The sequence below is a fragment of the Rattus rattus genome, chromosome 10 (assembly GCF_011064425.1).
Source record: "Rattus rattus isolate New Zealand chromosome 10, Rrattus_CSIRO_v1, whole genome shotgun sequence".
In the NCBI taxonomy this organism is placed as follows: domain Eukaryota; kingdom Metazoa; phylum Chordata; class Mammalia; order Rodentia; family Muridae; genus Rattus; species Rattus rattus.
Window position 1 is genome coordinate 36479362 of NC_046163.1, and position 23129 is coordinate 36502490.

Here is a 23129-nt window from a genome sequence, read left to right on the forward strand (position 1 = left end):
TCTTGGCTCACACTTGGTATTCTATCATCGATATTAGCTATTCTTAGCATTATCACTACAATAATGAAACAGATTACTGAATATAACCTGAGAGTACATTTCTCAAGGGTTAAAGTATTCTACAGATCGTTTATCCCTAGATATGATCTACTATAAATCCTAACTTTATAGATAAGAGACACTGACATTTACCTAGCAGTTCTTTGCAACGTATTCAGAGGCACAGAGAAGGAGCACACGGGTGATCCTTTCTAGGATTTCTAGAAGGACCAACTTGAGCCTGTGGAGGCTCAAGTACCTGCTAGCTAATGGTAGGGTGGGGAATTGGGAGACAGATGCATTTGCTACTGAAAGAACAACAAACGGAAATGATGCAATCCAGCACCCTGTGAGTTTTTCAGCTAAATTTCAGGGGATAAAACCACAACACTACAAAGGACGTGGGGGAAAAGTTTTGGGTGTTTTACTTTTGTTTTCTTTTTAAGTTCAGAGGTATTTTCTCAGGTTCTAGCCTGGGCTTTTATGTGCTTGCTGGAGCAGTGATTGAAACTTTAGATGCTAAACTGGAAGCATCTATTTTATGCATTAAACTAGAGCAGATGTGAAAACTGAGTTTGAATTGCTAAATCCCACCTCTAGCTTTGTCAGAATGTATTTGTTCTACACATGGGATGGCCCTTAGGCCTTGGGATTGGTCCCTAGCACTATGAAAATGAAAACTAAGGTAAAAGAACTTATGGGGCAAGCATGCAACAGACTTCGTATCTCATGGATATAAAAGGAATGGAGTTGATAGCAACAAGGTATGTATGGGGTTTTAACAGTATTTAAAATTCAAATATAAAGTAAGGAAACACCTTAACCAAAGTTCAGGAATGGTGGTAAAAGACACAGTTACAAACACCCCACCCACACAGTGTTCAGAGGGGAATATGAAGCAATGAAGCTCAAGAGGCAACTGCCGTCTCTGTGTGTATACATAGTGCATAATATATGCGTGTACATATGTGTATTTGTGTATGTGTGTTTGCTTAAATTTACCAAACAAGTCTGATGCTCAGTTTAGACTGAGAACTACTGAGCAATGTGGTGCTCCTGACAAGGTGCAGACAGGTCAAGGAAGGCTCAGCAATAAATGGTGTAGATGTACATCAAAGGTCTGTGTATAGAGCATTGGTGACTTAGAGCTAAGTGAACCACAGGGTCAGGACGTAGCACCGGTCCTTTCTCTTTTTCCTTCTGTGGTGCTAGGTTAGGGACTGGATCTCACTGAATTATATCCCAACCCCACTTCTCTCTTAATATTTCAGATCCAAGAAGTCTTAAAGCTTATACTAGGTCACGAAGAATTCACCCTGAAATGGATCGGCTCCGAAGTGAACAAAAAGTAGCAAACCCGCTCGCTTTCACTTTCCTTAGATGCTCTTCCAGGTGGTCTTTCGGATTTTTGTCTTCGGGTTTTTCATTTTAAATTCCTAAGAAGCACAAGGTTAGAAATAACTTCAAATATTCTAAGATGAACAGGCTTACATGTAGCACAAAAGAAAAGGATGTATGAATGCGCGTCCTTGGATTTTATTTGATGAGGAGGGTAAGATGAAGAGAGCAGGGCCTGACAATGGAGAACAAGACAACTGTTCCCTGAACCAGACAAGAGAAATGTGTGTGTGTGTGTGTGTGTGTGTGTGTGTGTGTGTAACAGTGGCTTAGGTGAGCTGTAGGAAGCTTTCTTTCTAGGGCACAGCCACAGCACAGCAGATGCCAGTGCCAGGTACTTACCCTGTGCCTAAGTATTCTCCCTGTAAGATGTCAAGTCTGAGGCATGATGCTCCTAGGGTAGCATGCATCTTCAGAACAATATTCCAGTGTTCCAAGTGCCTAAGCACCCACATGTATGAGGAAGACAGTAGCAACCCTTAGTCTGAAATGTTTAAAGTTAAAGTTTATTTGTATTTTTTGTAGGAATATCAATAAAAGACCTCAAACGTATCTATATCTGTACATGTACAAGAACCGTCAAAAATTATTCACAGAACAAAAATAAATCTTTTTTAGAACCCAGGTAATGAAATGCAGATATGGATCACATATGGAACAATCTAAGTGCTACAAAGCACAAAAATATGGCTTTAAAAATAAAATAAAATCTTGGGTTTTGTTTTTTTCAAGGTGGATTTCCGCTTTCTTCAAATAAAAAATAAATTATTTTGAATTATCTGTAAAATAGTCATGTGTATTAACACACTCTTATTAAGGCCCTGGAGATGAAAAGCAAAAACCAGATTTGGAAGCTAAGTCCCTCCCAGGTGTGACCCAGGTAAACAGCGCTGCTGCTTGAGCTGATCTAACACAGCTAAGAAGTGTCCAAGCACCAGCCACGCCCACCCTCAGCACTCACTGTGGTTTTCCTGTAGGATGGTGGGCATCCAGTCAATAGCATTTAATCTGTTAGTAAAGTGGAAATTGGTAATTTTCCCTTGCGGGTTTGGAAATGACATATCCATGCTATTTGTTTTAAATACTTGCACCACACGCAGAGGATAGAAACCCCTAAAGCACAGCTGTGGAAATGTCACTGCACCAAAAGTTCAGTCTGGTTTTCAGTTCCAAGACTTTTTAGGGAATAATGAGGGCATTTGATAGAAAAATGACAGAGTACAAAATTAAAACTGTGTGCTGAAACAGGGGGTCAAGGTTCTCTCGTCCTCTCCTTGGGTGGCTGCACTCATTGAGGCGGGCTGGGCTGACGCTCAAGCACCTGGGCATTAACTGCTGAGGAACCAAACTCCTTTCTGTACCCTGCTCTCAGATGGTGACAGTCAGCGGCTGCGCTATACACTCAATGCTACCAGCAATAGTTCTCAACCTATGCCAAACAGAGTTCAAGTCACTATAACTTATATATACATATAACACATATAGTACATTTCCAAGAGAACAGAATGTTATAAAACCTAAAACCAACAAAACAAAACCAAACCTCAACAAAGTCTAGGAATTACTGGTTTATGAAGTGGATTAACATTTTTTTAAAGGGATGCCCTAAGAGTGGTATTTCTGTAGGTATGTTCCATGTTGTCTCAGGAGCCGTCTTTACATATGTATAATCTCCTAGGGGGAGCCAGGGGATGCCACTCCACTTGTTTGTTGAACTTCTGAGCAACCAAATCCATTGGATCACATGTCTTCCTCAGGATCTTTCTGAAAGAAATTTATTCTCTCTCATGCAAATTTCACCACTCTTGTCCTTTCAAAGCTCAAGTGCTTTCCTAGATGGGTCAGTGACAGGAGAATGCTCTAGAAGAACAATTATTCAAACATGAAATGGGCTTAACCATTACTTGCTTTAAGAAACATGTATGGCCAGGCAGTGGTAGCACACACCTTTAATCCCAGGACTCTGGGGCAGAGGCAGGTGGAACTCTTGAGTTCAAGGCCAGCCTGGTCTACAGAACAGTTCCAGAACAGTCAGGGCTATGAAGAGAAATCCTGTCTCAAAAACAAACAAACAAAAAAGTCCTTTAAATTAATAATAATAATAATAATAATAATAATAATAATAATAATAATTTAAAAAGGTATCCCAGGTATGGGGCAGGTATTTTCCTGCTGAGGCAAGCAGGAGAGTTCATTGCTGACTTAAGAAAGTCAGGGGTACAGAGCAGACTGTCCCTTGACCCTGCTCCATCTGCAGCAGGAGACAGCCCCTAAGGCTGCTGAGAATGAAGTAAAGCTGTGAGATGGTCAGTGACACGGCTAGTCTATGGTCCAGCCTGGGGCTTACTTGGTCTATTGAATGAGGAGACGAATGGACGCAGTGGGAGCCAGGGCTCTGGAGAGCTGCTGGCACAGACTGCTTCTGAAATCATGCTCAGCCCCAGTGCACACACACAAGGTTCACTTAGTCTGAGAATCACTTACGCTTTCTTTACTGTCCAACTCTATAGCAGAAAAAAGAAGGTGGCAGTGAGAACACACGGTATAAGTGAAAAAGCAAGAAAAGCTACAGTAGCATATGGCCTCACTTTCCATTCCAAGAAAGACTGCCCCAGACCCACGCAGGACACAGGGGACAGCCACTGAAGTAATGCTAGTATTATGGGAATGACTTTTTGCTGTTCTGAAATCTTCTTGCTTCAAGTGACACAGGAGGTAAACAAGAAGCCCCTTTCTAGTCCTATGAAACTGCCCTTGGTAATGAATGGCCGAGTCCACCTCACTTGGATAAAAGCTTCACAAGCACTGAATGCAAATCCAAATCCACCTGAGCCTGCCCTAATCACACCCCATACTGTGATGATATGTTGACAAACACAGGGATCATAAGATCCACCAGCTTTTTAAAATCACACATTTCCTCCTAGCAAAGCAAAATGATTTTTGTTCAGGATAAGAAACCTATTGAGAGTAAAGAAAACCACAGAAAATGCCTGCTGATGTCCTCTTCTGTACTCAAAAAATTCCAAAGTAAACTTTATAGGATTGCAACATTTTCTAAAGAAATACTCAAAAAACATTTTGTTATCATTTTTGAGACAGGGTCTCAAGTAGCTTAGGTTGGTCAGGAAACCTCTAAGGCAGGATGACCTGGAGCTCCGAGTCCTCCTGTTCCTATCCCTGGAGTGCTGGGATTGCAGGCCTGTGTGCCACCGTCCCAATTCATGCCATGCTAGTGTTTGAACCTAGGGCCTCTGGTATGCTAGGTTAGCACTCTGCCAACGGAGCTGTACTCCAGCTCAGAATATTTCTGATAGGCTAAAGAACTGAGTAGGCTCAAAGGATAATCTAAGATTTCCTATCTGGCAATAATGCTGAACTTTCAACTCCTAACTCTCTTATGACTGCTATATATTTTTCTCTTCATACCTGGTAACCTACAGGACCTTGTACTATGTCTTAATGTCTTTGACGTTCAATCTCATAATGCAGACAAGCTCTAAGAAGGTCCCACAGTGTTAAGAGTTGTACTGCATTCATTAATATTCTTATTGGACCAGCTCTCTGTAATCTATAACCTGCACTTGAAGACCTTCCCAGCCTCGAAGCAAGCCATTATCCACATTATATACTTCGGGCCACCAAGACTAATGATTTGACTAGTTTCTGTGTGGTAGTACTGAAAGGTTTTGAAGAATGAAAAAAATACTGCTAGGCTGCAAACATGAAAAGATCTATGTTTATACCCCCCTCACTCAATACAAGCATTACTACAGAATCAATAACCTTCTCTTTCAGGAAGTAATTTTAACCACCATGTGACCTCAGCTTGGAGGGAAGAGATAAGATGTGAAATAACTGCTGAGGACAGGAGAAGGCTCGAGTCGGTGTGGAGCCTGAAGCTCTAAGAACAGTGGCATGCTCCTGCTTTCAAGAGTTATGAAGAGACCCTCTCAAAGGCTGCAGGTTGAGGGCTCTGGTGAGGTGGCTGAAGTACAAGGTCAGAGCCAAAGGTCAATAGGGGAGCAAGTGTCACTTGAAATGCATGCCTGGGACTTAGGGGGAAGGAGGTCTTGGTATCTACTCCTGGGCTTCAAATAGGAGGGAACTACATATGTTCTCCTGTTTCCTTAAAAGTTTTCTGCTAAGGAGAAACACATATTCCATGCATATGGCTCCGTTATGTCTCCCTCCGAATCCTTTACTTAAAAAAAAATTCTTAAAGTTTATAACATAAAAATCAAAACATCAACTTATTTGAGAAATGCTGTTTTGTTTCCCAATGTAAAACTGTGTAGGTCTTGCTTAAACAGATTCAAGACCCTTTTAAACATTTGTCTCTGTATATCTGACAGCACAGAAGATGAACATTTTTGATGTGCACATTGTATGTACATGTGTGAATATATGTATATATATATATATATATATATATATTTGCTTAACCTGCAGCTAACTCTCCATATCTCTGGTAATCAAGCCTGCATTCCAGATGACATTGTCGCACTCTGGAGGAAACACAGATTTTCTGTCATCTACTAAAGTCATTAATAATAAGCTGGATCACTCTTGCTGAGTCTACCAGGAGGGTGGAATAACAACCAGAATGTGCTGTCCTCACACTTTGGTTTTCTCTGGCAAGATTAATCATCATTTTTAAGGGATATGTTTCAGTTTTAGATAGTTTCTCAAATTTTATGGAGAGGATAAATAGAAAGAGGAAGCAATTCGAATGTTAAAAGTGGTGGCGGAATTACCCTCCCCACAGATTTGCTAGTACAGTAGATAAAACCTTTATCCTAAGGAAAAATACAACTGACAAATAGGAAGAAAAATTTTAGTGGGATATTCAGAGATTCCTGCTCTTTTGTAGTTAGCCCTTTTCTGTGTGGAAGAAAGGGTGTTTAGTCAGATGGCTTATGAGTGGTATACTTGAATGGCCACTCTCCAGGGGAGAGTGAGTCCTGTTGGTGCTGCCCGCTCCCAGCATGGGGAGGAGAGGACAGTGGACAAGTGAACACGAAGACAGTAGATGGAGACACAGTATTTATAGTTCTGTCAACTCTAAAGAGCAGTTAAAAAAGTTGAAGTATAATCAAAGTCCCACATCTAAGACAGAAAGTGTCCATTATAGACGGAGGAGTTTAAGAGAAATCCTTCCTAGTCTGGTTTTGGTACAGTCAGTCACGTTTACCTGTGTCCTCTGAAATGGTGGCTCTGCAAACCAGGCTGCAGTCTGCCGGGAGCATCCTGGTTGACAGTGGCATAAGTTATTGTTTCATATGGATCTTGGTATTTGCATGTTTTCCTAATGGTAAGGACAGGGTGGGGCTTTAAACTGGCAGATGAATCCCTGAAAACGTCCATCAGACAAGGTCCTATTGCACTCCACGTGCTCCTATCCAATACATAGACTCTAGCTACAGAACCAAGAGGCTCATTTCTCACTCACACTTGGCTCCTACCTTTCCTCCACTAATAACTGCAGTGCTTTCAATAAGAGAAAAACAATAATAAAATAGCAATAATTAAAAAGGCAATCTACATTATTAACTTCCTTTTGGTATATTACAGTGGTATTTCTGTACATGGCCCAGAACTAGGTTCCCTATGTACATAGAGACACTGGGGAAAAGCATCGAACTTGAACTTGAAGTCTTTGCTTTAAGCCCTGAAAGAAAAGGTTCCTTTCTTCATTTAAGAGTTTCTCACAACATCGCCATTTGAAGCAACATTCTGTAAACCTGGAGGGTTAAAGGGCTGGGGACAGGAGAGCTGGGCCACTTCCTCCTGCCTCCTCCCACAGTCACGAAGGCCATCAGCAGCTGCTATTTTTGAATTCACCATTCTCCGTGATGGAAAGCTTGGTGGGGTTGGTGGGAGAGATGCCATTGCGGACCTGCATGCTGTATCGCTCCTTCACCTGTGTCAGCGCACTCATCAGTCTCGTGTTGGCTGAATCCAGGGACACGATCCGCTTTTCCTACAACACACCAATCATGGCTTTACTCAGGCTGCATGGAGGAAGCCACTTTCTTTACTGAATGAACAGTCCAGTACTTTCTCTTACAGCATGGTACACATGGTGCTCCCCAAACAAATGGAACGTCTCTGCCTCTTTCCGCACATTGGTTAGGCTCAGCACCTCCTCCCTCAATCACCCTGTTATTCATTTCTGCATAACAATCTTCTTACCAACAATCTCTGTGGCATTACCAGGCTGGCTATGAAAATGCCACCCTAAGTCAAGCTGCCTCATGTACGCAGTAAGTGTTTTTGTCAAAACGGAAACATGAAATTAGGTTCAAAGAAAGAAGCACCAGAGGTTTCATTTCCCAGAAGAGAGTGCACGTGATCCATGGATGCACCTCCCAAAGAGGGCAGAGCAGTCACATCCGGAAAGAGCTCACATTGTGCTCAAAACTAAACAATGCATGGTGGCAGCCTAGAGTCACCAACAAGGTGAGGGTGCAGGAGCGGGAGGTGAGAGCAGCCAGAAGCTCAGACCGAGGAGTGTTTGAGTATGGGAGGGGTGTGGCTGAAGGGAAGCTGTAACACAACACATGAGCACACAGAGAACACAGGCTCCTAGACCCATTCCAGCTCAGCAACTCCAGGAAGGATGCCCAGCAACAGGCACACTTTCATCTCACTCTTGAATTTTAAAATAAAACAAAACAAAACAATGCTTTAGAGATAATATTTTAGAATTATGGGTTGTTGAATTTTCACATATCCACCAGAGAGAGGGGATGGATGGACAAACCCCCCTCCCCAAAATGTTCTACAGTAGGATAAAACATTGTCAGGCTCACAAAAACTAGGAGACTTTCCTCTCTACATCCTAGGACTTGCCCAAAAAACAAGAATTACTTATTTTTTTTTCAGAAAATAAAGTCAAAGAAATCTTGTCCTATCCTCAGGAACTGAAAAGGAAATAGCCCACGAGGATCGTCCCTAACACTGGAAGGCTCTGAGTTACCAGGAAGACATGTGATAAGGTTTAGTCATGGTAAGGTTCAGAGAGCAGCAAGAGGGCTGAGCCTTGCTGCTGCTCCTGCTATGAAAGCAGAAGCTACACAGGGCTGGGGACCTAGTCCTACTTCAGCGGGACACAGCTGCTAAGAGCAAGCCTAGCTATGATGTTCAGGGGACTGGGGTGGTGGCAGTGGCGGCGGTGGTGAGAGAGTCTGGGTGACTACAGCATCAAGTAATGCTTGCCTTTATTTTTCAATTTGTTGCAAACAGGAAGTTGTCTTTATGGCAGTAGGGGTTGGTGGCCTCCGTTTAAATGTTTGAAAAAACAAAACAACCCAACGATTGCTATTATTATTCCTTAAAATAATTCCCATTCTCTGGTGCAAAACTCAGGTGGTAAGACATACAGAACCAGTATCATTAACTATCCATTTACTATACAAGGTGTTTCTTTTTAAACGCTGACTTGTGGCTAGGAGGTGGCGGATGCACACGTCTTTAATCTCAGCACTCAGGCAGTAATGGCGGTGGATCTCTGTGAGTTTGAGGCCAGCCTGGTCTACAGACTAAGTTCCAGGACAGGCAGGGTTACACAGAAAAAACCCTGTCTAAAAAATCAAAAACAAAACAAACAACAAAACCCCAAACCCAAAAACCCAAAAAAGAAAAAATAAAACAAAGATGGCTTGTTTTATGGACAGGAGAAACTCAAAGACATGATTTGTTATACTTTTAAAAAAATAGTAATTACTTAAAAATTATAACTAGTGGAATTTACTGGGAGAACAAATACATTTTTTTCAAAGATAGTAAGTAAACAAGAGGTAGATTCCAAGTATAATGCCCCTCTTCACAGTATGTAATCACCCCTAAGTAGAATAAATGGTATTTAAATTTTCAAATAAATATTTTTTCTTTTTTATCAGTATCAAATTTCTTGTGTATTATATAAATAAAAAATTGTAGCATAACTGGTAATTTTTTAGAATAGGCAAGGAAAGGTACTTCAGTATTGGGACAAACAATAAGGTGCCAATACTAAGGAAAGCACTGTTCTTGGGGTTCATTAAAAAAAAAATCAAGCATTCATAAAAACAAACAAGACAATCCCCCAGCTCCTTTAAAAACTAACTTCAGTTGTAAAGAGTCAAAGAGCCTGAGAAGGATTGCAATGATGTATTACCTGCAAATGACCGATATCAAACAACCTCCCTACTAGATATCTGGAAGTTTCTAAGCAGAGAAACTCCCTTTGTAGTTTTCCTCACTGCCAACTTTCAAAATGAAACAGAAATTAATGGAATAAAAAAATACTCCCCCCCCAACCCAAAACAACCTCAAACAGAAAACTAAGGCACAGTTGGCCAGGTTGCTCTGACATTTGATTCTGCCTGAATTAGAACGCAAAGCAATCTAACATTCCTGACAGGAAGGACTTAACACGGGAGTGGCAGGAGCTGGAATGTGTAGGAGGCCAGTGCACTGGCCAGGGCTGGGAACTGCTCAGCTAGAGGACGGACAGGGTTTACTTGCCTGTTTGAACAATCTCATTTCCATTTATGACCTGAAATTTAACACAGTGGAGATATCACTTGCAATAGTGACTAGGCAGCTGCTTTGTTTCTCATAGGAAGAAGCCCCTCTCTGTTCTCCATCTAGTCACATGGGTGAAAGGTGCCACACTTCATATAAAGAGTCTTTGGTGCCATCACTGTGACCTCAGGTCTGAGCTGTGAGGATCAGGGCTGGTGATTCTGCCACTCATCTGTTTGCAGTTCTGCTAGAAAGGGACTGATGTGAGCCTGTGCTTTGCAGCATGAACTAACTCGAGGAGAGGGAGAAGCTGAACTCCCTAACAACAAGGAGCACGGGCTGCTGAGAGAGATGAAAACTGCTCCTGGGGTACCTGGGTATTAGTGTTCTGAGAGGTGATAGAATTAATCCTAGCACAAAGAAAGTAACTGTTTCCATTTAGACATTTTTTGTTTTTTACTATTATTGACACGAAGACACAGGCCTGGGATATAAAATTATGGATTGCCCCCTAGGTAGACTATTATTCCCAAACATGCTATCATTTAATAAATGAAGCCAAAAGGGCTACTCTGCTCCAACAATCGCCTAAGAGATGAAATTTATTCTTACAGAAAAGAATCTGATAAAACATCATTCATTACAATGAATAACGATGTACCGCCTTGCTATTCTATGATTCTATGTACCAGTAAGCCAATAGCTTGGACTGAGAATCTTGTTAAGACACTATTATATTTTGAACTGCCTTTATGTATTTATGGTTTGTGTAGTAGTTTTCAAATGTGGTCCAGTCTGAGTATTCTTTTTTTTTTTTTTTTTCCCTCCGGAGCTGGGGATCGAAACCAGGGCCTTGCGCTTGCTAGGCAAGTGCTCTACCACTGAGATAAATCCCCAACCCCCAGTCTGAGTGTTCTTTATGGATCTATATTAGGTTTCATAGAAGGACTTATACTATAATAAGCCTATGCTTTAGTGGGAAGCATATCACATTTAACCCAACCCAGTCTGTTCTGACCCATTAGTTAAGAGTGGTCTTCATGGTTGCACAGTCAGCGAGAGCATTGGTTTATGGAAAGTGCCTTGGTTCAATGGAAACAGTCCAGAGAAGCAAGCCATTGGAAAATCAAACTGCCATCAGCCAGACCATAAATCTGACTGAGAGCTCTGAGGATACCATTGCTTCCACCTCTGAGAGCTTTTGACTCCTGGTCAATCAAATTCCCTTCCTGGATTTCATTTTATTGACCACAACTTCTGCTTTATTCTTAGATCAAAACTGGGGACAGGTAGAGAGGAAGCTCCCTAGAAACTAGTGGTGGTGCTGTCCTGTCAGCTAGCATACATGGAGCCATACTGTGCGGCTGGCAAGTTCCCTCTGCTTAAGACTGACTGCATTACAGTGGCTGAAATCTGTTCTATTTCAGCACTAAGATCTCCGTGTGATTCCTAATGAGGCTCACACTGTCACACTGAGAATCTAAAGGGGGAACTTTTCAGCACTAGTTTTCTTGAGGAAATCACCATCTTTATCTACCATCTTTATCTTCATTTAAGCTTAAGGAGTGACTTTTTAGAATATGATAATATAGCAAGATGGCTATATATTGTTTCTACTATTTTCCCCTAACTTACCTTGGAAGTAACTTTACCCTCGAAAGAATAAAAGAGTAAGAAGGGCAAGTAAAGTAATTATAGCATATATTTCTCTGGCTCAAAAGAGGTCAAAATATTCAGAATTTGAATCTCAAACATTTTGGGAGCTATGTGTGTAAGAAAGCATCACAACCCACAACCACTTTCTAAGCCTAGTGTGCTTTAAGACAGACGAAGCCTGGGAAGCATCCTTCCTATGGCTCTGCTCCCAGTTTGACAAATAAACCCCATTTTACACTGAGCTCATGAGGAAACTTGCTTGTTGAAATGCTGTGTAAGAATACTGGGGGCTCTCGTAGATACTAAAACGTAGAATGTGCTCATTATTATGTCACAGCATAAAGAGGACAAATGCAAACTCAGCTAGTCTGTGCCCAGAGAGGCGAAACACTCAATGTGGTTAGATGGACCACTGTATCAAAACTGTAATTGCCTTTGCAACTTATGTCCATATAAGAAGTAAATCATACTCTACAGTGGTAAAGCAACAAGGAATGGGAAATATTTCATACATCCTAGATTTTGCTCTGATTACTGGAGTGCGACCTTATGAAGGGCTGGCTCTTGGAGACCATCATACTCCTAGGTGTAAGCTATCATCAACAGAAACCTAGGTTCTAATTTTATCAATTTTTTTTAAAATCAAGTTTTATCTAGAGATTCTCTAAGCCTAGCATCAACACAGAAGGGCAGCCAAGCACATTCCAAGCAGCAATACCAAACCCTGAACCAAAAGGATAACAAGGAAAGCCATCTTCTATAACCGTATCTTTCCTCTACCATTCCTTTGCTGTGACTAGGTGTCGATAGCCATGGATGTGAGTGACAAGACCGTGAAGAACACAGCCAAGCAATGGTTAGTGGAGGTCACAACCCAGATACATGCAGTACACTTTCCTACAGTTACCTTCTTAGAGAATGTCCTCCCTTTCCTCAAGGAAGGAAACCAGCCTCATCGTGGACTGCACTAAGCCTTGTCAAACAACTACACTAAATACACAGTACTTTATTTACACTCACATTAATGCTATATCAATGTGGAGCTCATATGGAAACTCATGTAATATTCAAAGGATAACGGCAAGAAACTTCCAGTATATTGTTTTCTACTAACTTGCCATTTGCCAGGGTGGGAAGTCAGAAAGTCAATTAAAGCAAGTGTTCCCTACCGACCTCAGGTCTGCTCACCTGTGCGTCAATTATCTTCTGCTTTGCATCAATAACCGCCTGCATCTCAGCATGGTCCTTCTTTAATTCCTCTTCCACAGCCATCAGCCTAGAGTGTGGTGGGAAGAAGGCGTCAGTATTTACAAAGACAGGGCTGGACGATACAGAGAAGGAGGAACTTACAGCTTGTGCTTCCTTACACGAGACCTCTTTTATTGTACTAGCCTTTTCTTTCCTCTCCTCTCCTATCTGCCCTTGAAAGAAGACATCCTAAATTGAGTCTTTTACCTGTGGCTGGGTCCATAATATTTCATTTCCTTCAGAAGATTATTCTAGTAATCATCTTTTTCCTATTGGATCACACTGTTAGCAAACATCTTAAAATAGCAAATAAAACCAACAAAACAAAAAGGCTGTCTACTTTCTAAAGTATTTATTATTGAGAGAGTGTCTCATATAGCTTAGACCAGCCTTAATCTTGCTATGAAGCTGATGCTGGCTTTAACCTCCTGGCACTCCTATCTCTACCTTCTGAATGTTTAAGTTAGTATGGGAAAGCACCACCATGCCTGGTTGCAAACCATGTCCTCTTCCTCTCGAGTTATACTGCAGTTACCATCCTGTCTCCCTCCTCCCTTGATGTTTCCTACAGGGCATTCCAGTAGATCTTGTTTCTCATTTCCTCCTCGAATCTCAGCCCACGTATGCAGACTTCCTCAGTTCTACTCTCATGGCTCTCAGTATGAGGTCACTCACTTCCAGGCTACTTGAATAGCAACCCTTTTTATGTTCTCTTTGTCCACAGCATGTGGTAATATAAAAGCTAGTGGTTACGAGTCTGAAGTCTGATGCCTGGCTCAAATCCTAGGTCTCCACTGACTATGTTACCTTGGGCATGCGGGTACTGACAATTTTTCTGTCGTATAGGAGTGATGATGAAGACAAAGCACTGTTTACGAGGTGATTAGAAAGGCACCTGGTCCACAGCAAGTGCTCTGCAGTGCAGCTAGGAGGGCTTCCTTATTGTCCTTTTTGGGCCACTATGGTGCTTTTTGGTCATCTGGCCCTAAAGACATCCAGCAAGACTTCTTCGTTTTTGGAGTTAAAACTTAGATATTATAGATCTTGAAAACCCAATCTTCACCTAAAACTTCAAAGTAACTTCTTAGTTTCCCCTTCCTTTTTCCCTCCAATACTGTTATGGTTAAAGAGAAAAGGCCCTACTTTACCTTCATAGGAAGTAACCCAGATCTCATTTGGTTTATACCTGAGAGACACAGTCATTACATCTGTATTGAGTACTACAAATTATATTTATAGACATGGATGAAAGTTTTTCCAAGTATTCTTTTGAGAGTATTTGGAACATGTCCCCACTTCTTTGTAGCTAACTAGAGGTGACCAGATGGCAGGTGGTCCTCTAACCTGCTGATGATGCTTTTCATCTGGCTGTCCTTCTCCTCCTGCTGTCTGCGCAGTCGCTCCTCACTGTCCTCCAGCCGGGCCTTGTACTCCAGCAGCAGCTTCTGCATCTGCTGCTCCTGAACCAGTAGCCGGCGCTCATACTCCTCCAGCCGCCGGCTGGACACCCGCAGACGCTCCTTCAGTTTGCTAATTTCTTGTTCATACTGGCAAAAGGGGAAATACATGAATGATAGGGATGATACTGGCTTTGGGAGTTACTAGCCAGAGAATGCCAGGCGACATGGTAGATGTTCCCTGACCTGCCATGCTCTCACTACTACATGGGTTATATAAAAGTAATGTCAAGGAAGCACTGTCATGTCTAAAATTACATTTAAAATCTTAACTTGTCATTATGAATTCTACAGATTTATGTACTTTTCCTCACACTAAACTATCAGTTGTGGCAAGCTACATCCAATAGAAGCCTGACAAATATCTTAAGCTAAAAACTAGCTGTCCACAAAAGAAAGGCTTATATGTTATTACTTGTACTGCAGGATTTCTGACACTGGGGCTCATTAGATTATCTTTACTCCACTAGAATTTACCCTTTAGACAACTCAGAGTAAAGCAACATTTCTGTTAAGCCATTAAATCAGTTAATACAATTTCATGACAGAATAGGCCATTACTACTTTCCCCTTAATTATGAGAGTGTGAAATATTCACGTCATAGCACTGACAAAGGGCTCGCCTCTTCTCAAGGAGGAAATGATCATATCTCTTGCCCTATTTCTACGATGTGGTTTCATCAGCCTGACGTGGTACCACCTGCTGGAATCCATACACATTCTCACTAGGCCTTCTGCAAATTCTGTCATTCAGCTGGCTACTCAGCCCTTCATGTACTAGCTCCTGTGGACAGGGTTGTTAATGCGACTAAAGTCAAACTGTACAGGCAAGGTGGAAATCATGACCTTCGTCTTGGATGGGCTACTTTTATTTATTTATTTATGTTTTTGTATAGACAAAATCAATCCAACAGCTCTATATTTTAACTTTTTAAAAAAAGAGGCCTTGACAAATGATGCAGTCCTGCATAATCTTCAGAAAGCAAGGGATGGGATCCAAAAGAAGGCTATTTCGTCTTTGATGAGTATTGTACACACTACTTAGACACATGTTTTCTGACCCTAAAAATCTTAAGTTGAACCCTTGTGTGTTCAATTTTTTTTGCACTGAAAACTAAATTTTATTAATGGATATTTTAAATCTATGTGGATTCACTGAACCTGAGATGCTGGCATATTCTATTCATTGCTATAGTCTTAGAATTTAAATTTTTTTCATCTTTATTAACTTGGGTATTTCTTATTTACATTTCGATTTTTATTCCCTTTCCCGGTTTCTGGGCAAACAACCCCCTAGCCCCTCCCCATCCCCTTCTTTATGGGTGTTCCCCTCCCCATCCTCCCCCCATTACTGTCCTCCCCCCAACAATCACGTTCACTGGGGGTTCAATCTTAGCAGGACCCAGGGCTTCCCTTCCATTGGTGCTCTTACTAGGATATTCATTGCTACCTATGAGGTCAGAGTCCAGGGTCAGTCCATGTATAGTCTTTAGGTAGTGGCTTAGTCCCTGGAAGCTCTGGTTGGTTGGCACTGTTGTTCATATGGGGTCTCAAGCCCCTTCAAGCTCTTTCAGTCCTTTCTAAGATTCCTTCAATTGGATGGGCTACTTCATAGTCATTAGTAAACTGATGATACATATGTATGGGGTTTTAGAAAATACAACTTAAAATACCGTGTCATTAACTGGTGAAAAGACAATAACTACTACTTATCCACTTCTCTGCTCTAGATGTTGCTGGCTAATATAAAAAGCCAAAGCCGAAAGTCTTAGGTCAGCTCTGAAAGGTTGGGCTACGTTATTAGGCTACGTTAATGATTTTTCTAGCAAAAGAAAGGTTAATTTCTGGTGGTCAATTAAATGTAAAGTTATTGCTTAAGTTTTTCTAGGTTTGTCTCCAGGGGTAGAGGCCAGAAGACCGTGAATCTGAGGTCATTTTGGGGTTATGTATAAGATCCTGTCTCAGAAACAAACCAACCAACCAACCAACTAACCAACCAACCAACCAACCAACCAACCAACCTAGCCACCCACTCATCCACCCACTTACCCACCCATATACCCTTCAAAATACATATGAAATCCCTCAACGACAGAGGGATAATAATTTAATTATCTGTACTGCTAAGTAGTCTTCACTCACAAAATGTAAAAACCACAACAGCACTAAAATATAAACTGATTGTTCTCAAGATATAGTCTAGTCCTAAAGTAATTGTGAACTTGAAGACCTGATTTTATAGAAATAGTTAACATTCATATAAAATGATTAGAAACAAGTATCACAGTGCCTTTAAATTAAAGCAATCTGCATTAAAAATTGTCAGCCCCTTCCTCTCCTCAACACGACAGAGATACCACTGGCCTATGATATACAGATAGGATGGTGGCTATCACGAGAAGTAGAGACCACAGCCTGGCTTACACAGTGAGTCCCAGGCCATAGGGTTTGTTTTTTAATTATTTTTTAAAATCACCTATATCAGTTGTCATCAGGGACAAATTATGTTCTACCTTTTCAGCATGCTTGGCTTCATCTTGATTTTGTTCAGTTTCTTCCACATCCTCTTCATACTGTCCATTGTTCAGAACCCAGGCTGCTGTCCTTTCTACTGGGGACATTGTGGCAGAGTCCACAGGTGACTGAACCTATGACAAAGATTTCCATTACCATTTCCTAAGACACTAGTTATGCTTCATACAGACGATTCCATAACGGAGATCACTCTTCATGCTTAACGCTTTCAGTTTTAGGGAATAGTTACCAATGTCAGGGACAGAGAATACACATTTGTGTAAGGACAAACCCTTCTGAATTCACATACAAAATTTCTTTTTTCCTTATAAAGAAAGCCTTAACATTACTAAGTTGATCAGCCAAACAAATGTTGCTGGCTGTGATGTGAACCGGTGGCAGTTATGATGACAGAACAGAAAGACAGGTTGCATGTTCCGGTGACGGGATGTCTGCTGAACCAGATATCCATGGATTAAAGAACTGGCTGATGCTAAAGCAAGCTCACAGATGTACATGTCAGAATGCCAATACTGAGATTTATATTAACTATTTAGAGAAGGAAAAGAAGTGACATTTACTACTTTTCTAAAACACTGACTTCCTGGTGTGCTAGGACCATTCAAGAGTCTGTGTTTTCCTTAGCTGTGTTAGCCATGGAACCTAGAGCTTTGTATATGCTCTAGGCGAACGTCCTACCGCTAAACTATGTCCTCAGCACTATATAAGAAAGTGTGTGGAGAACCTAAGATCAAACTATGAATTCCTCTACTGGTCTAAGCCTCTAAAGCATGTTTCTGTCTAGTTAGGATAGCAAGATAAATGGTCCTCTCTCAATACAGAGTGTTAGAAAATTCTAGTCTTGAGAGACAACGCTGCCACTTAGCATTTAAAAACTTTGTACTTAATCTCAAATTCTATTTCCTCATTTACTGAATGAAGCTGTCACTACCAGTACCATTCCCATTCCCTACCTAATTATCTCACAGGGAGTTTTGAGGATTGTAGGACACTATATGTGAAAGATCTTTGGTAACTTAAGAGTGTTAGTTTCTAGGCTGTTAGAGACAGGAAGTAAATGTACACATTGTGTGTGTGTGTGTGTGTGTGTGTGTGTGTGTGTGTGTGTGAATATGGGAAAGAAGATTTGTGTATGTGTGTGTGAGCAGGAGTGAGAAAAATCTGTATGTTTTGCTAGCTTTTTTTTATAATTACAATGGATTTATATTTTGAGGAACAACTCTAAATTTAATAATTGAAGAGAATTTTCCCCCTTGCCTAAGCTGTAGACTTTAAGAATCTTTATGACACTCTAGACTAAAACTCAGTTAAACTTTTAAGGGGATTTTGATGACTGTGAGGTTTAGAAGGTGAGATGAAAAACCTGTCTGCAGAGAGCTCAGAGATGCATTGCAAGAGACTTTCTAAATACACTCAGGACTAATACGGGCTGTCTTAAAGGTCTGGGGGTTGGGGATTTAGCTCAGTGGTAGAGCCCTTGCCTAGGAAGCGCAAGGCCCTGGGTTCGGTCCCCAGTTCCAAAAAAAAAAAAAAAAAAAAGAAATGCTAACAGTACCCCTCACCTTCTTACTCTAGGACAGGGGTTAGCTGTGTGTATGCCACCATTTAAAGGTCTGAAGAACTTGGCTCAGTAAGAATAGCTTGATGCCTGAGGAAGGATGAAGTTTACATAAGTAAACACACATACACACACACACACACACACACACACAGAGATTGTGAATGTAGAAATTCCTCCTCTAAAGTGACCTTTTACATTTGCATGTTTTACTCTTCAACGTCAGTACCCTTAAACTCTTATACCTTATTTGTGTCAGTGATTGCTCTGTCTACCCTAACATTTATCTCCTTTAAATGTAACCTTTCACAGTTAGTCCTCATCCTAAGCAATGTCAGCACATGAATTTGATACTATATAATTATGTTATATATTCAGATATTAATGATTATATTTTTCCAATGGTTATATTTTATTTATATGGCTATGTAGATACCCCTGTAAACTTAATTCATTTTTAAACATCATACTTTGGGAACTCTGGCCTAAAGAATATAATGTCATCTACGAAAAAACAGAAGTATTCATATAAAAAGTTATGATAGTTGGCATGGTGTCATATGCTTCTAATCCCAGCACTGGGGAGGTAGAGGCAGGCATCTCTGTGAATTTGAGGATGGCCTTGTCTAGATAGTGAATTCTAGGACAGCCAGGATTACATAGAGAGACCCTGTCATAACAAAACAAAACAAACAAAAAAACCAACCAAACAAAAAACCCCAAACAAACAACAAAAAACCCCCAAAAAACAAGTTATAAGAAAAACAAGACAGAAAGTGAGAACACTTCATAAATTGCAAGTAGTTTATACAAAAATACACGTGTAATTTTCTGCCTGCCAGATATGAAAAGCAAAGTGCAATGAACTATTTCTGTACTGATTAAGAGAAACAGAAATATTGGGTTTCATTATCTGCTATAAAACAAAAAGTGTAGCACAGGATCTCAAAGACATAGATTATCAACATTTAAAGAAGACAGCAGCCTTTGGTTTTACAATCACATCACTTTAGCATATGAGGTACACGGAAGTGCTTGACTAGGATTGTCTATTCAGCAGCAGTTTGAGATAAGGTAACTATTTGAACTCATAACTCACTACTAAGAACTTTTTACTTAAGGCAGCCACTCAATAGCTTCCTGCTTTCAATGTTTAATGAGATATTACCTGAATAAACTTTCTTTCCCTGTCATTTGTTAGGGATAACTTCATTATCTATAAAATAAAGCTCCTTAGTTCTAAACTAACGGTGTGCCTAAGAACATACAAAGGAAGAAGATCTTGGCTTGAAAAACATTAAAAACAACATGGATGGTCTAGGCCTGGAAGGTTAATGAGGAGATTTTAAAGCAAGGGTTGGTTGGCACCACTGCTGATGGTGCTGCTGCTGTATTTTTAGGAGAACTAGTAACACCCAGTGAACTGTGACAGATCGTGAAGTGGAACAGGACATCTCAACTCTCTTCCTAGTTTTGGGGTTGAATCTCACTCTGGGGGAAGCTGTTAAAAAAGAAAAAAGATAAGTAAAATTGACAAGATGGGTCAGGTCAGCTTTACTCCTTCTGTTTGTGTCACAGCCTTCAAAAACCATGAGTAGAAAACAATATTGAGGAAATTATAAGTAGTTACTATACTAGAATGGAAGAAAATAAAAGGTAATTTTGGGTCAAAACTATTAGAATATGTACACTACATGAAAAATCTATCTTTTACAGTTTTTCCTTTTAAAGAAATGCTTATTTATTTAATGTGTATGCTTGCTTGCTTTTGTAGGTGTGTGTGTAACACATGTAAACAGGAGCTGTCAGGAGGCGAAAAGACAGGGAGTGGAATCCCTAGGAACCGGAGTTACAGGCCGTTTCGAGCTGCCACAAAGGTGCTGAGTCCAATCTGAGCCCTCTTCAGAGCAGCAGCAAATGCTCTTAACCACCAAGTTATTCTTATTTATTTAGGGTTTTTTTCTTTTTTGGTCTCACATGTGCTGGTCTTCTCAATTACATCACCAAACTAATAGCGTTATATCATAAAATTCTTCTGAACAGTGACTAATTCAATGTACAAGAAAAGCTCAATAAAATTTTATATATTAACACCAAGTTCTCATTAGAATTCACTGATTAGAAAATACACTGTGTAGAGTAGGGTACTGTTCTTCCTTTAGTTCTCTGGAAGACCATCAAAGGCTTTTCATTAACAGTCATCCCATTTCCTTTTGATAAGCTGGATATGTAACAAAAGTTATTATCTCTAATTTATAGTCAAAGAAACGGAGTGGCTCTTGCTTAGCTACAGCCTGAGGGGAAATTTATATTTACTTAACTTTTAAGAAGCCATGACAAAAATGAAGGATGAAAAAAGACATAAAAAGGAGGGTATCCTATAACCTCCTCTGAGTTGACACTGGGTAGGTTTTCCTTGGGAAAAACAAGAAAAAACAATGCTCTAGGGCAAAAGGGCCTGACCCCCCCCCCCTGCTCCCATACCCACAGTCACTTATGGTCTGGCTCTGTCGGGACAGCTGGTAACAGGCCAGTTCCCCTGCTTCTTGCTGGTGTTTACTAGATGTAGACTCAGTTTCTTCACAGTCTGAAATAAGTTCTCATAAGTGAACAACCAGTCTGGTATCAACAGCAAAGTACACGATCTCAGAGTTCAGAGGAGATTTGTTAGAAGAGGTCTCCACAAATCAACATGTGAGAACCAGAGAGCAGCAGACACTTAAGGACTTGTCACAAGCCTATTTAAAAGGCCTCTTCAAATTCAAATTTCTGACACATTAAGTCTGAACGACTCATATATTTAAAATAAAGTCTATTATTTATATGAGATACTTGATATATAAAAAAATAAAAGAGAAAAAATGAGAAAAAAGAAATCTAGACAGTGGCTCATAGGGGTCAAAATATTCAGAATTTTCTGAAAAAGAATTATTTCTTAGTAAAGTCTTTCACTAGGATTTTATTTCCTTCCTACTCGGTATTTGAGAAGACTGAATGAAGCCAGTCACACTGCCAACAAAGGCCTCTCCTTTGTGCTAAGACACAAATGGAATTTGCATGGACAAAGCCACTGATAATTATAGCTGCCTACAGAGCAATCTCCACAAAGAAATCCTCTAGGTTGGGAGAAAGAAAACAATTCCCTAACACAATTTGCAATTAAAATATGTAGAGGAATTTGCCTTAAAATGTGCTGATTATACAGAACTAGAGGCTTCATGTAAGATAAAAAACAAAAGAAATGGAAAGATAAGAAGAAAAAGTAACAAGTGCAAAAGGATGAACCCTTTACTTCTTGGGTAGAAAAAGTCACTGTAGAAAATTCAGTTCACTGTAGAGCTTGAGGCAATAACAATTTACTTGAGTAAATAACAACTGGTCTCAGGGAAATGCGCAAGAATTAGAAGCACAAATACTACATGATAGGACTCCATGATACAGGAAAGAGAAATGGGAAGGCAGAAGAAGAGAAAAATTTAAAGCACGGTTTTGAAAGAAAAGTTGATTTAATATATTGCAAGGGGCACTTGGGTGGAAATAGCAAGAGCCAAGAAGAGATGTTTACTTTCCCTTTTCCTTTCAGGGCTGAACCTAATCAGTGAGAATATTTCTACTTCTATCTCATCCTTACTGCCCTCTGGCTATCCTAAGCTCTCAAAGATGCTAGCTATTAAATAAAAGGGCTAGTGCCAAGTCAGGTAACCCTTTTGAAATGTGGGTCAGTGGGATCCCACAGACCGCAGCAAAACATCAGGGGCTATAGCCATTGCTCTTAGTTTCCCTCCAGAACTTGAAAGGAGACCCACAACTGGTCAGTATGAAGAGAATGAAGATTGTGGAGTGTTCTGTTCTAAATCAATAGCACACACAACCTCCCTTCAAGGGGGCAGAAGGAACATAATTAACAGATATAGCTGATTTTGTGAAACTAATGTCGATTATATGCTGGACATGACAGAACTACTACACCCATTAACTCCAGCAGCTATGTCTGTAGGTATAAGACTAAGCCACTTGAAATCCCAACAGTGACAGGGGAAGGGAATATGAAGTCCGCTCTAATTGTGGAGAAGCCATTGGCACCTGTCTCTGCCAGGGGAGGGAGAGTAAGTTGGCTTTAGGGATACCATTCCTGAAGAACTACTCGAGCTCCAGTAGGGAGCCTGTACCTAAGGGATATAAGTGGGTGCATGCATGCACACACACACACACACACACACACACACACACACACACACACATGAACGCATGCATAGCCCTAAGTGGACTAATTTTTTTCAATAGAGAGTGAGTACATTAAACTGGGATAGAAAAGTGGTGTTGAATAATAGGGGAGGAGCAGGAGGGGAGGGAATATGGTTAGATTTGATCAATTCTTAAAGAATACAAATATTCAAGCCAGGTATAGTGGTGCAAGGTTGTAATTTCCACACTAGGGAAGCAGAGGCAGGCTAATTTCTATGAGTTCAAGGCCAGCCACGGTTACTCAGTGAGACTCTGCCTCCAAAAATAAATAATAATAAAATAAAAATATTGCATTAAAAACTCCATAAAAATAAAAAATTAAAAATAAAGAGTTTTTAGGAAAAAACTCTTTTAGATGAAACATACACACACACACACACACACACACACACACACACACACACACAGGGGAGTGGAAGAAAAAAGCGATCTCTCTAAAGTTAGTTTATACATAAGGACAAAATACATATAAATTGTTCAAA

General features: G+C 40.5%; 1 protein-coding gene across 2 annotated transcripts in view; it reads right to left on the reverse strand.

Moving 5' to 3' along the window:
• Positions 1-6000: 6000 nt before the first annotated feature.
• The window catches only part of Rasal2 (RAS protein activator like 2), a 269469-nt gene continuing 252340 nt past the window's right edge, over positions 6001-23129 (reverse strand). For both annotated transcript variants that reach the window (XM_032914830.1, XM_032914829.1), the window contains exons 15-18: positions 16823-16957; positions 14197-14399; positions 12793-12880; positions 6001-7420 (exon numbers count right to left, since the gene is read on the reverse strand). In XM_032914830.1, the coding sequence (XP_032770721.1) occupies positions 7256-7420; positions 12793-12880; positions 14197-14399; positions 16823-16957 (591 nt within the window). In that variant the 3' untranslated portion in view covers positions 6001-7255. The remainder of the gene's footprint in view (positions 7421-12792; positions 12881-14196; positions 14400-16822; positions 16958-23129) is intronic.